Source organism: Colius striatus, chromosome 9, assembly GCF_028858725.1.
Source record: "Colius striatus isolate bColStr4 chromosome 9, bColStr4.1.hap1, whole genome shotgun sequence".
NCBI lineage: Eukaryota > Metazoa > Chordata > Aves > Coliiformes > Coliidae > Colius > Colius striatus.
The window spans coordinates 33,113,146-33,128,017 of record NC_084767.1 but is presented as its reverse complement, the minus strand read 5'-3'; the positions used below and the strand labels follow the sequence as shown (position 1 = coordinate 33,128,017).

Genomic DNA, 14,872 nt, shown 5'->3' with positions numbered 1-14,872 from the left:
ACCTTTAGCACCTCACTGAGGCAGCTGCTCATTTTCCTTTTTTGTTAGAACAGCCATTGACAGATAAAAGCAAGAAATGTGTGACTTTCTGCTGAAACTTATACTTTCACTGCAGCCCTTTTAATTCCTCTGAATGAGGTCATGTTGTCAGATTGGTGCAAAGAAGATTGCCAACTTCTGTATCTTCCAGATTGTGTTAATTAACTCCACCGCTGGGTACAGCCGTCTTTGATATCTGCGTTTCAGACAAAAACTTTACCATTGCGAGGGAGAGGATGGTGGCAGAAGCTGCTAAAGTTTCTACACCACTTGCAGTTCTGTCTTCACTGTCTCCACCTCCAAGGGACAGGAGATGACACTGACACAGTTTTTACACACAAGGAATCCTCTTTTGGTGAGGAACTATCTGCAAACATTATTCCTTTCAGTCACCTCCCCTGCCCCTCCCCCCCCCCCCCCCTCCAGTACTAGTTTCCCATCTCAGCTCTGCTCAGGCATACATGTGCAGCAGTAGGTTTTTTTCCTCAAAAGATGAGCACCTTTGAGGAACTACCTGCTGATTTTTCAAATAACCTCTTCATAGGTTATAAGCAGCATTCAGAGAACCAACTCTCTTTATATTCACACAGTTGCATAGCCTTCAGACCAGATGGTCCACACCCCAAGAGAAGCTGACCTTCACATTTAGGAGCAAAAGTGTCTGCCAGGTTGGTAGAGAAAACAGACAACAGTAGCAGAGTGGAGGCTCAGGCTGTGATGGGGTCTGCCCCATGTGCAGGAGCACAGCAGTGCCAGGTCCCACACAGCTACCCCAGGGTGATGTCAGCACCAGTGTTGAGCAATAACTCATGTGAACCACATCACAGGCAGAGACAGCTTCACAGAGAAGTTTAGTCCAGATCAAGGGTGGGGAGAAAACTGACACATGGGTAAGACAAAGAGTGTGGTGGTTCTCCCACTGCTTTAGCCTGATTAAATGATACACACAACTGGGACAACACAGGAGGAGGTGGAAATAAGACTGAGGAGAAGAGACAGTAGAGATAGAGATGATAGTGAGGCACAGGGGGTAACTGAGACAGGACAGCTGACCAAGCAGGGGCTTCACTGAGCAACCAGTGGAGGAGAGAGATAAGCATCTGTTTTGGCGTACAAGCATTATTTAAACATCTTGACATGCTTCCATTTGTGAAGCCATGCTAAAATCAGTTTTCTACACATAGCACCTCAGCGTACCAACCCTCTGCCAGACTGGAAGCCTGCACTGCCAAATGGCCTTGGCACAAGGGGTGACAGTCATAGTGACCCGATGTGCTCTTGCCTCCATCTCACACCACCATTGCTGCTGCAACATGATGCACCTTGCCTCATAGAATCATAGAATGGTAGGGGTTGGAATGGACCTTTAGAGATCATCTAGTCCAATCCCCCTGCAGAAGCAGGTTCACCTAGATCAGGTCGCATAGGAACATGTCCAGGCGGGTCTTGAAAACCTCCAAGGAAGGAGGTGCATGGCCAGCACGGCCTCATGTGCATGGCCAGCAGCTAGGCATCACATCCATGGCTTTTGGAAATTTGTCACATCCCTCAAAATAAAGGCACATCACAGGATTGCTTGCTCTCTATCTCTGGCTTGTTTTAGTCAGGTACAAGGAAAATGGACAAAGACAAGAGATTTCTTGTACTATCTTTCACTTCTCTAATCTGTTCCTTCTGTCCTAAAGTTACCGCTGTTCTACATATATATTTGGTGGCCCGTTCCACCTCTTATATACATACATGAATGTGTATTTACACACATACACACCCACCTCACTAGAATTAAAGGAATAATATTTACATTTGAAATGTGTAACTTTGGATTGCTGTTGTCATTTGTGTGACCCCTCCTCTCCCGTAAAACCAGTTTATATCAAAGGAAGGCAGCTCACAACACTTGTTTCCTGGATTCACTTTGGTGACACTCCATTCTCGGTGTGTCCTCCACTTGGGTCTCACACTGAATGCAAGGAGGTGTTGTCCCTGAACTCACTATTGTGAAAGACCTGTAGGAGCAAAGCTCTGGTGCTGAAGGAGAAGAGGGAAGTGAGAATAATGTCAGAGATCCACATTCCTGCTCAAATGACCCTGGCCAGCAACTGTTTCACCATGCATCAAGTGATGCCTGATCCCTGGGCGTCCCAGACACTGGGTGTCACCAGGGAGAACATCACAGCCTCATACCAAGCATCTTCTCATGCCAAGTATTTGAGCAGGGCTTAGATCCACAACAGCTACAAATTTAGTTTGATCCTGAATTGGGAGAGCAAGAGGCACTACATAGTCTCCCATAGGCCTTTCCAGTCCTATTTTCTATGCACTTAAAGGCTGGAGAAAAGTTAGAAAATGGTGCATGCTCCCTGAATGAACAGACACTATTAACTGGGCTTGGTGCTGTGGGAGCTGTGCAAGCTGGCAAGGTGAGTGCTGTTCATCACAGGCACCAGCACTGAAGGCAGGTAAGTGCAGGTGCATGTGAACCCGGGTGCCAGTGCCTGGATGGTTATACATTGACACTGCCTGATCCGAATGTCTGGATAATCGCTTTTTGCCAGTCAGTAAAACACTTCTGCTGTGCCAGTATTGAACAAAACCCCAAGAATAACTGACTAATATGAGATGAAGTCTCTGCACTTTCTCAAGCCATCCTGACACTCTATGCCCCAATACATATCCTCAGAAACTCACAATATCATGAAGGCGCAAGAGCTGTCAACCTTGGCAGTCACTGCTCTCCCTTTCTCCATTAGTCCCTGCTGTTGCCAGTATTTGGTACTTACAGACTGAAGTTCACCTGGGTGGCCTTCATATATATTGTAAACACAAGGGAATATTCAATTTGCTCTTAAATCCAATTTATGTCTTGAAATTTTCCTTGACCAAGAAAACAGAGATCTTGTCAGAAACACCATTACGGCTTCAAAAGTATTCAGGCAGCAGCCAGGTACCAAGAGAGGCCATGCTAGACTTGTTTGAAATTGCTCACTACCTTCTCCCCAGAGCAATGCTTGGCAGAGTGGCTGACAAGCCAAGAACAATATATTCCAACTGATTAACTAGTACCGCTGAAAGACTGGGATTATGCTTCTTTTGCCCTGATACACATTGTTGAAATAATTTGAGAAGTTTCCATTACCAGATACAACTGACAAAATCCACAAAGACCACGTATCTTTTACAGAGCTTTGTTTCCTGCCATCACCTGCAAGAAAGGCAGAAGCCAGTGCTGTGAGCACTGTGGAAGAGGGCTTCAGGAGCCATTTACTAACTGAATCAACAGAAAACCAGGACTTTGCTACATACAAGAAGGATGTATTTACCTAACAGTTACATTGTTTGGTTCTGTTAGTTTACAAAATACAGTGATAAAACCAACTTTTCCCATGCATCACACCCTTTTGCCTCCTTATCTTGAAACTTATCTTTTAAAGGACTCTAAAACTCCTATCACAGAAAAATCTTGAAACATCTCCCCACAGAGGAGCCTTGCAGAACAGTCTTCAGGAGCCTCGCAGAACAGTTGTCAGGCCAGGACCACAGGCTTTGCCCTCCGAATGAGCTCCTGGGAGCTTCCAAAGCACTCACCACCACACTCAGAGCATGCAAAGAGGCTGTGCTCCCATGCTGCTCCTCCAGCATGCTCCATGAGGAACAAACTAAACCTATCTCCTTCCTCATCTTTCCCTCTACTTTTAAATAAACTGTTTCAAGCTAAGCAGGTTGGTATTTACAACAATAAACAAATGTTGACCTTGCTGGACCTTTTCACCTTCTCTTTAGCACTCTCTCGAAAAGCCAGCTGGTTTCTGTCTTTTTTTTTTTTGTCTTTTAGTTCATGTATAAGACACCAACCTGGTCTAGTAACTACATGAATAATTAAAACAGCTCTGCATTTCCTTATATGTTTGTAAAATCTGTCATCCCATCAAAGCCTGATTGTTTCAGCAATCTATGTTGGAGTTGAGCTGGTCTCAGAGAAAGGCAGCAGATCACTCAGAAGTAGCCAGGGCATACAGACTGGAGAAGTTTGAAAGTTAGAAACATCATTCTGAGCTGCATCAACAAAGGACATATAAACAACATAGAGACTAGACAGCAAAAGAGGCATTTAATCTCAGAAAAAGAGCCTTTGGGATAACCACATTCAAAACACATTTATCTAGGGAGATGTGGAGATGTGCAGTTACGTAATAATACAATGAACTCTTCATTTAAAGGCAAGAGTGAAGACTCCACAGCACACAAACCACTCCAGACTACCCCTCTTGCTGGACCATCACTGTCACAAGATGACAGCATATTGCAAGAATTTGTTGCTAAGCCACTATGGCTTACATTTCATCTATTTTTGCAGTTTAGAAAATTGAGTACCAATGTACTTACATCCACAGAGCTAAGCTGGGAAAAGGAGAGACATTATTAGACATGGAATTTTGGAGAGTGCAGGGGGAAGCCTATCTGACAGGGAAAGAAATATATGGTATATGGAATTCAGCAGGTTTACAGGGGCTTCTGAATTCACCATGCTCACATTTAAGATCTAGATAGTAAAAACTGTTGTGCAATTATATGCAGCAATTATGACATGCTATAGTATATATTGTTACTTTTGTGTTTAATTACATGAAATGTCTTTAAGATTCTGCCATGCTGCTCTGTTGTCCACTCTGCAGCATGCCTAGGCATGATGCCATAGGTCCTTGCCTAAATGCAGGAAAAACGACTGATATGAAAAGACCCAAGTAAATCTTACAAGATAGTTTTAGAATACTCTAGAGTACCCATTGAAAACCACTCATATAGTGTGCTATAATAATCCTTCAATTAAGGCTGTGAATAGACCTAGTTCTTCCAAAGATCAGCAGCAACTCTGGGTGCTACCACTGTGCATAAGGTGCTTTAGAATAACATAGTCCGATATGTTGCTTTTCCTTCTAAAGAACACCAATACCTTGTAGTGATGCCAAATTCATCTCAGTTTAGGTGAAGCCAGGTGGTCTGTATATATATCTTTTGGAAATCTAGCTTTTATGTCTCCAAGTAGTCTCCAAGTGCACATTTGGGGCTTTGCTACTCAAGTGAGAGGTAACGGATGCTGCAGATCTCCCAAGCAACTGAAAGCTGATTGTCACAAATGACTGTGATGAAGAAACAGGTCATTTGTGGAAATCACCCTCCAAAAGTGCTATGTGTGCACTGTTTCCCTGCATTAAACCACTTAGACTACAGCTAACATTGATCATAACTACATAATAAAATTGTGGACTCCTTACCCAATGAGTGAATTGCACTAGCAAATTAATAATTGTATGCCTTCTGCACTCAGTAACCTCTCTCTTTATACATTTAATTAGCACTAATTTAAATGCAGGATATTAGCAGATACATTCATGGATAGATGCTGAAACGATCCTTGAAATTTTAACCACTCAATGTCTTATAGCATACATTGGCAACTGGAGTCCTAGTAAGACAAAACATAGGGCAACAAAGGCCAACTCTTATTCATGAGCACCAAAAAATATTTTTAAAAAACCATGAATGCATTTGAGAGCAGAGATTAGATTCAGAGGTGAGTGTTTCCCCTTTCAGTAGAAGATAAAACCAGTAAATTCCACTTTGTCTTCCCATGTTTTGTCTACAACATGTAGGAAAGCATCTGGTGGTAAATGTTCCCTGATTTTTTATGTGCTAATTCACCAAAGCACAGATAGCCTAACTTAGTATGTCTGCAGACAGACAATGATGTCCATGTGAGAGCAATAAATCTGAACCACAGTGCTTGGCTTACTTGACAGGCTTTTGGGACTCACATGGATTCCAGCTTCTTTGTCCAAATAAACAGCTCCTGGTAGTCTGTTGCAGTTTTGCCACGGCAAGGAGAGCAGTTTTGCTGGCTACAACTTTTTCCCCCCAAACATTGTCAAAGACTTGTAGACAAGGCATTAAATCAGTTGTTTCCACATTTGACGTGCTGAGGAGACAAATGCTTGGGATAAGATCCCTCAGGAGCGGCAGACAGAGCATATCTGATCTGAAAGCTGTCTAGAGCTCTACAGCAGCACCAAGTGCAACTGATTATGTCCCTGCTCTCAAGAGATCTCATTAGCTCAAGGCCAAAACTGCCCTAATGAGGCTTCTCAGCTTCTTCCTTACACGGCGTCCCCCTCCCCCAAGAGCAGGCAGAAAAAGCTCCCACCAGTCTGCAAAAGCAGGCACAGGTGCTACGGAGGAGGTGACCTCGCCAGGGGAAGGTGAGAGGAACACCAGCATCTGGGGAGAGACAAGCATGAGTCCATGCATGCACATGAACCCCTTCACTCTGCAAAATGGATAGTTACGAAAATTAACTTGGAACTTTTGATGTAAAAGAGGGTCAGACAAGCCAAGCGATTTTGTGTGCTCATTAAGGTGAAACAGTTTCTATCACCAAAGTCCCCATGAAGTGGTAAATACAACATTTCTCTTGCTACCTTTGCATTTTGCTGGCACTTTTGTAAATACATAAAGGAAAAAAGAGGCACAAAGATGGTTGCATATGGTAATAAAAGTGAAAGTGAGATTAAATTTGGGATCACAACTATTCCTGTAATGTTGCTGTGAGAAGATGATTCTACTGTCTAGTATACTGAGATTATGCCTCTCAGTAGCACTGACTGTGAGCCTGACAGCCATTTACATGATGTGAGACCAAATAAGAAGATGTGACAACTTAAGAATACGTATATATATCAAAGTTGACTGTCTGTTCTTACAAACACTTTTATGTTCTGGGAAACAATTTGTCCTTCTATCGAGTATTACTAAGGTATTAATAAGTTTATATAAACTAAGGAAGAAAAGGACATATTATTTTGATTTGTTCTCATTAGGTATCTCTTAAAAGTACTTCAGGGCATTTTAAACTTGAATACCCACAGTTCCAACTTTTATAAAATATACTTTAATCTTGCACACTGTAACTATTTAATGATTTTGCCAGTAGCAATTTCTTATTGCATCCCCTCTTTATATTCAAAGCTTACCTATTGCAGTGAGTCTTCATAAAGAAATACATTAATTAAATATGCCTTGGCTTCACTAGCCTGGGAAAAGACTACTAATCATCTCACAGATAGAAGCACAGCATAATACTTGCTATTGCTCATGGGCACCTCGCACACAGTGGCTACTGCCTCATGATGTAATTGCCTCCAACAACCCCCACCACACAAAGAGGCTTTCTCCCATCGGTGTTGTGCCATTCACTCACCTCATCAACTGCAAAGCGCTGATGTATTTGCAAGATGTTTTGGGCTACTATTTTCTTTTCTTACATCACTACCCCAACATCTAGTGAAATACATTTGCAGTGACTATCCTGATACTAGACATATAAAGGACACCAATGGATTGAATGGGGCAGGATTGGTGGTCTCTCCTCAATGAAATCCTCCTGGCGAGCTCTCACCAGCACAGAGACGAGAGTCAGTGCCAACGACAAGATATAGCTTTAACCAGCAGACACGTTTGTTACGGGTAGGGTCACTGAAATGCAATACTCTTTAAGATTTAAAAAAAAAAAGAAAAATAAGAACAATGACTGATGGTCTTGTGTCAGACATCTGAGGCACAACCACATTCCCAGTTGTATAATGTCATTGCTGAGCTAGACTTCAGTCAGAATGAAAACATGCCTCGTGCATTCAGAGCTGTGGGTAGTTGCCACAAACTCTGTTAATATTTTATTATGTGAAAAAGGTAAAAAAGAAGTCGTGGCTTAGAAATGAAACATGTCAATTACTCCTTGACCTTGACTAGATGTTTGAAATGCTCCTCAGTATGTTGACAATATGTGCTAGGCAGTAATTATATTTCATGGAAAATGTTTCTCTGATACCCTACTTGGACCTTCATTAATCACAGGTCACTCTCAGAGGTCTAAACTTCTAATTTGGCAAATATCTAGAAATGGAAAAGTTTAGAGTAACCCCGACCATGTTTGGAGTGACTCTGAGTAGGAGGCATTTATTTTACCTAATGCATCTAAAGATATTCAGATTAATGTTCATAACCATCTGATGCTTTTAATTTTTTTTTGGTCCTGTTTAGCTACGTGCCTCAATGATTCTGTGTGGAAAAGGTCATCATGTCTGAATTGGTTGCCTTTTCTCATCACCTGAGGCCCTATTAACTGAGCCTACACTGACTCCATTACTCACTTTGCCTCAAGGAATTTTCCCTTCTTCCCCTGCAAAGGACCACAGGTGTCTATCCTCCAGATCTTCCACCCATTTTTGCCCCTCAGCCTCTCTGTTCCCAGCTCCTTTTTCCCTCTCCAGCTTAGGATGTGTTAGTGCTCTTTCCACCTCTATGATGCTGAAGCATGCATCTCCTACTACTCTTGCTACTGTTGTTGCATGTTACATTTAGGTGCATATTTGAAGAGGAATTTTGTACAAATTCCCTCTCATCAGCTGGCTAGCCCTGGGATCCCAGTGAAGGGAAAGGCACTTGGGGGGGTCACAGGGAGATGCTGTCAGACAGGGTAATCAACTTAATGGGAGCTGGAGGGAGGGAGCAGCAGGAAGAGAATGAGGGGAAATCAAAGTGTCATCTATCAGAAGTAGATGGGAAGTGCGGCTGTGAAAGAAGGTGTGAGCTGAATGCTAACAACTTGAATGCTTGGCTCAAGTCCTTTCCTTGCCGTTTGCTGTGGCTGCACCAGACCGCTGTCCCTAGGTAACTTCACCCAGGCTCAGACATCCAGCTACTTGACAGTTTATGGCTGGTCGGTGCTGAATGAGTAGCTAAAGCCTGGCAAGTAACTTCATCACCAGGCAGAACGTCCTTGCACAGCAAGGATGGAGGGATGAAAATCCCTTTTTAGCTGTTTGGATGGTGCTCCACTTTTAAAACATAATCGTGACATTCCTGCAGGATTTACAATATTCCTTGTGGGTTTTTATGACAGCCCTGTCCCATCCCTTTCCAAACTGAGGCTCTATTTCTCATTTTACAAAACACATATTTGAGACACAATGAAATATTGTTTCAATATTAGTGAGACAGTACAAATAGATGAGCTAAAAGAGCAAAGGTTTGCTCATAAAGTTAAAAGAGAAGAGGTGGTGCTTTCTCTGCTTACCTTCAGCACTGTGATATTCCATGCAAAACTCTCAATGGCTTTGCTTAATTTTCTTCCTTTCAAACCTTCCTTTGTCCCAAGGTTATGAAGTTCTTCGTGGAATTCCATTCCTAAAAATACAGATTGCTACATCACCCAGTGCATGATTGATTTTCCCTACAAAACGTAAATGTGAGCATTCTCAGTCTCACAGCTGGTACTTCCTACAACCCATTTTTTGTGTTCCCCTCCTTCCTTGTTATGGCTCCATCCCAGAGAGCATCTTCCAGAAGAAAACAATCACATGCAATCTTGCACTTGGGTTTCCATTTTGTATGTAACTCTCCTTCCCAGTCCTGGGGTTCCACACAGGCACGTGCCTGGCCCCCACAAAAACACTCCTCCAGGGCTTCTGCTTGCAGTCTGCAGTGCTGGCAATACTGCGACAAGAGACAACCGCTCATCATTCTCCTTGAACAGATGATTTTGTACCTTGGAAGGCAGCCTAATAGATGTGGAAGATATCTGTACAGCACAGTAAATACAGGCTCGAATGCATAGCTCCTCCTTAAGATTAATCACAGCCATACAGAAAAGCCCTTGTACTTCACAGCAATCAATTATGTCAGAAACATATACTGCTAATCACAGGATTGCTATTCCTGCAGCCTGGAGAACTGAGACTTCCAACTGCAGCCCTGGGAATTGTTACATTTCATTGCTAGTTTCTGTGGCAAATATCTGAAAATCTGTTGCTGGATACAAGAATTCAGGAAATTTGAGAGCAGATTAAAAACTTTAACAAGTCCAATTAAGTTCACCAGTTCCACAAGATCTGCACAGTGTATGAAAACATTTCTCTAAATCTGGTGTGGATTAAAAGACAAAATGGAGAGAGAGATGCTCGGGTTCCCTTAATTTGTACCTTGCAAAGGCCAAATTGGTAATAAATCACTACAAAACATCCGAAGCCCATCCTGGCTGAACAAATTGAGTTCCATTTCAAGTTGCTCCCCCTCCCCTAACACTTTAAGGCAAATACCACTTGCAAACTCGAGCTTTGTTGAATCAATGTCAAAGGAGTGCCCATTGAGAGAACAGCTGCATGGAGCAGAGGGCTGTTCAGCAGGTTGCTGGAGTCCTTTGACAGCCCAAGGTAGGCTGGTACTCAGCATAGCTTGTCTGAAGCACTCCTGGAAGACCAACAATGGGTTTCTTCTTGCCTTGCACCAAGTCCAGGAGCTTGACAATGCTTAGGCTGTTCAACCCCATACAATGCAAGATTTCTCTACTGTTTATTTTCCAAAACTTCGCCCACTCACTGGTTTTGCCTGTCACAAGTAACAGAGCTCCTGCAGTACTTCCTTTGGAACACAGTCAAAAAATTGCACCCCAATCAAGACTCCCCTGGAGGTATGCCTCATGCCAAAGGACTCACAAATCATTTAACTTCAGTAAGTGAAAGAAAACCTGCAAATGACTTGCTTTGTCCTGAAAAAGGGTAATGGTGCTCAGGTCTATGTGGACAGCCCTGCCTTTATGTAGCATTCTTTTAGTTATTCTTTCCTCTGGACCTCACCTCCTCACTTCTAACTTGGAGACAAGTGTTGCCCTAGACAGACAGAGTCACAAACATTTGTTAGGCTGCAGGTGAGAGCATCAACAAAAACATTCAGCAGTTCAGTCCTCCAAGCTACCACTGACCACTGCATTAGGCTGAGACTGCACAGGAAAAAAACCCAACAAAACGAGCCACCTGAGAAGCCATCTCGGGAAGTGGGCAGGATCCTGTGTTGCAGAGAACCTGGACCAAAACAGGCTATGATGTGAAGAAAAGGTCTGGTGAGAACACACATTCAAACAGAGCAGGACTGGGGCAAGGTGAAGAACAATATCACAGGCAACTGTACCTCTGACACCTCTTGATTTTGAGTGCTTCATCTTTCCACATCAAAAATGTTATTTAACAATTTGCCTTAGTAACTTCTGCAACAAACTAATTGTCAAAAGAATGTGGGGGGGGATCCTCTATCTCTTACACCTTTCTTCTCTCTAAATCCTGAGGTTTCAGAAGAGCACTTCATATCTCTTCAGCCTTCTTCTCAGTCAGAAATATTTTAAGGCTAATGATGCAAAACAAATGAAAATACAAGTAGATATTGCAACAAAGAGATCAAACTTGAGAAAGGAACCTTTATGCTGGGGAAAGGGAGGAGTGTGGAACTGCATGAAGCTCTGGACAGCAGCATAGTGACGTGGTCCCACATCATCTCTCTGCACAAATCTCCAGCCCTCTGCTGACAAAAATGCCAGTTCTCAGGGAAGTTTCATGGGTTTTTCTCTCTGTGCACAGAGCAGAGTGGGCAGAAAGCTGGCTGATGCTGCCTGGGGTCTGCATAATTTAGGGCAAAGTATTGCTCTTAAATTATATAATCCAGAAAGATCCTCTGCTGCTGCAATTTCCCATCATTATCTCATTCCAAAACCAACTGCACCTCATGAAGGCTTTGGACTGAGGACATTTATGCTGCATACACAGAAGCCAAGGCATGACACAAGATGAGGCCCATGAAATCCAGCAAGTTATAGCTGTTTGCGCCTCCTTCCTTTCCTACCACTGTTGCCTGCATGGCTCCAGAGCTCTGAATTTTAAAGAGCAAGGACTAGGTTCCACCCTGCTCTCACACCACACAAAAATCAGTGAAATGCTACTGTTGAAACATTTTCCAAATTTCCTCAAATTAAAAAGATGAATTAAAGGATTTACCACAAAACATCAGTTTCATTCATTATTGACATTTAATAGAAACAAATGGCTGTAGCCTGCATCACTTGCCAAATCCAAAAATGCTTATCAGAAACAATAAGATTTAATGATTGTTGTGGTCGTAGAAAACAATGCCTAAGAACAGGAGTTAAATGCAGTAGTAAATGTTTGCACTGCTGACCTTTAAGGCTTGCTACAGGTTAGGAAAGGTGCAGCTGTACAATTAAATGAACTGAAAACAGATTTATTTTCTGCAGTGTAAATCACCAATAAAATGTATTACTCAGCATGGCTTCTGATGCATGAAAGCTGATTGACTTAGTTGTTGGAAATTACCACCACCAAATGTGGACTCCTATCTCTCTAGCAGGGCTTATGTATCAGTGGAAACTACAGGACACACACCCCAGTTATAACATCTATCCTGAACAAATGATGAAGAAGGATTTGCATGAATAAGCTGAATTATGAGTCAGTTTGGTGATTTCTAAGATCCTGAAAAAGGACTGTGACCTCATGGCAGAGCAAACAGTACACTTTTGGTGGACACTTTTGAGACTATCCCTTCCCTTTCTACTAGTGCACATGAGACAAAGTGCTAGTTCAGATAAAGACATCCAGTACAATACATCAGCAGCATATGGTCTTGAAACCTACTTGCAGTGGTTTGCAGCCATATGCAGAATCACAGAATGGTAGGGTTTGGAAGGGATCTTTAGAGATCATTCAGTCCAATCCCTCTGCTAAAGCAGGTTCATCTAGATCAGGTCACATAGGAACTTGTCTAGGCAGCTCTTGAAGACCTTCAGAGAAGAAGACTTCCACACCCTCCCTAAGCAGCTAGTGCCAAGGATCTCTCACCCTCACAGTAAAATAGTTTTTCTTTATGTTTAAATGGAACTTTTTGCACTCATCCAGCTTCTTTCCATTACTTGTTATCCTGTCACTAGATATAATAGAAAAAAGGGATGCCCCAACCTCCTGACATACACCATTTAGCTATTTGTAAATGTGACTAGACGATCCTTCAAGGCCCCTTCCAGCCCTTGTGATTCTGTGATTAATGAGGTTCCCCCATCAGTTTCCTCTTTTCTAGACTAAACAGCCCCAGTTCCCACAGCCTTTCTTCATAAGGAAGATGTTCCAGTCCCCTGATCATCTTGGTGGCCCTGCGCTGCATTCTCTCCAGAAGTTCCCTGTCCCTCTTGAGCTGAGGAGCCCAGAACTGGACACAGGACTCCAGATGAGACCTCACCAGGGCAGAGGAGAGGGGAAGCAGAACCTCCCTCGACCTGCTGGCCACACTCTTCTTGATGCATCCCAGGATGCCATTGGCCTTCTTGGCCACGAGGGCACATTGCTGGTTCATGTTTTGTTTATTATCAGCCGGGACTCCCAGGTCTCTCTCTGCTAAGCTGCTCTACAGCAGGTGAATCCCCAGCCTGTACTGGTGCATGGGGTTGCTCCTTCCCAGGTCCAGGACTCTGCACTTGTCCTTGTTGAACCTCATGAGGTTCCTCTCTGCCCAACTCTCAAGCCGGTTGAGATCCTGCTGAATGGCAGCACAGCCTTCTGGGGAATCAGCCAGTCCTCCCAGTTTGGTGTCATCAGCCAACTTGCTGAGGGTACACTCTGTCCCCTCATCCAGGTCATTGATGACAATATTGACCAAGACTGGCCCCAGAACCAATCTCAGTGGAACTCCACTGGCTACAGGCCTCCAGCTCAGTTCTGTGCCATTGACCACAACACTCTGGGTTCTGTCGTTCTGCCAGCTCTCGATCCACCTCACCATCTGTAGTGATCCACTTCACCAAGACTGTAGTGACACTGGCCTTTCTCCAGTCCTCCAGCACCTCACCTGTCCTCCAGTAATCACATCAGCCAGCTTCCTCAGCACTCTAGGATGCATCCCATCAGGACCTGTTGACTTATGAGCTTTAAGCTTGCCCAACAAGTCTTTAACGTCTTCTTCTTCCACCCAGGGCAAGTCCTTTGCTGTCCAGACCATCCTACTATCCTTGCTGGACTGGGCTTCCCAAGGGCTGGCCTTGTCCATAAAGACCGAAGCAAAGAAGACATTCAGTAGTTGAGCCTTCTCTGCATCCTCTGTCATCAGGGCACCCTCTGTGTTCAGAAGCGGGCCCACATACCCCCTAATCTTCCTTTTGCTGCTGACGTACCTGAAATACTCCTTATTTTTCTTTACTTTCCTGGCCAAGTTTAATTCTAAACCGGTTTTAGCCTTCCTGGTTGCATCCCTGCAAGCTCTGGCAATGTTCCTGTGCTCCTCCCAAGAAACCAGGCCCTTTTTCTTTTCATAGATTCAAATATTTTCATAGATTTTTGCCTTCTCCCTGATTTGTCCCGGCAGCTTTTTGTTCATCCATGGAGGCCTCCTGACTCCTTTCCCCGCTTTTCTAGTTGTGAGGACACACTGGTCTTGGGCACTTGAAGATTGACCAGCTCTCTTGGGCACTTCTACCATCTAGGATCTTATCCCATGAGATCCCTCCAAGCAGGTTTTTGCAGAGGCCAAAGTCAGCTTGCCTGAAATCCAGGGCTGCAATCCTGCTTGGTGCCCTGCTTCTTCCACACAGCGTCTTGAACTCCCCCTGATGTACATAATTCATAGTCACACAGACTCATTGTGATACAATGGAATTATATTGGCATAAGTTTCCAGGAACTGCAAAAGTAAGCAAAGTCAGTCAAGAGAGCTTGGTCACGTAGGTTTCAAAACCTGTTGGCCTCCTCTGTGGTTAAGGGAACAACTGTGGTAAGAGAACGGAGCTCAGTAAAAGCAGCATGCCGTCTCAGTCCTTTTTAGTTGAATGCCTTTCTAGTTCATTTGATTAATTTAAATGCCATCAGACATTTTAGAGCTGTAGAACAGATGGAGAAATAGCTTTTAAGGTGAAAGATGAAGTTTTTCCCCTCATCCCATGCCTGTCACTTAA

At 43.5% G+C, this 14,872-nt stretch overlaps 1 protein-coding gene across 1 annotated transcript in view; it reads right to left on the bottom strand.

Annotated features, from left to right (window-relative positions):
* PLCL1 (phospholipase C like 1 (inactive)) overlaps positions 1-14,872 on the bottom strand; it is a 200,848-nt gene that overhangs the window by 14,553 nt on the left and 171,423 nt on the right. The window contains exon 5 of the mRNA XM_062002357.1: positions 9,167-9,276. Within this exon, the coding sequence (XP_061858341.1) occupies positions 9,167-9,276 (110 nt within the window). The remainder of the gene's footprint in view (positions 1-9,166; positions 9,277-14,872) is intronic.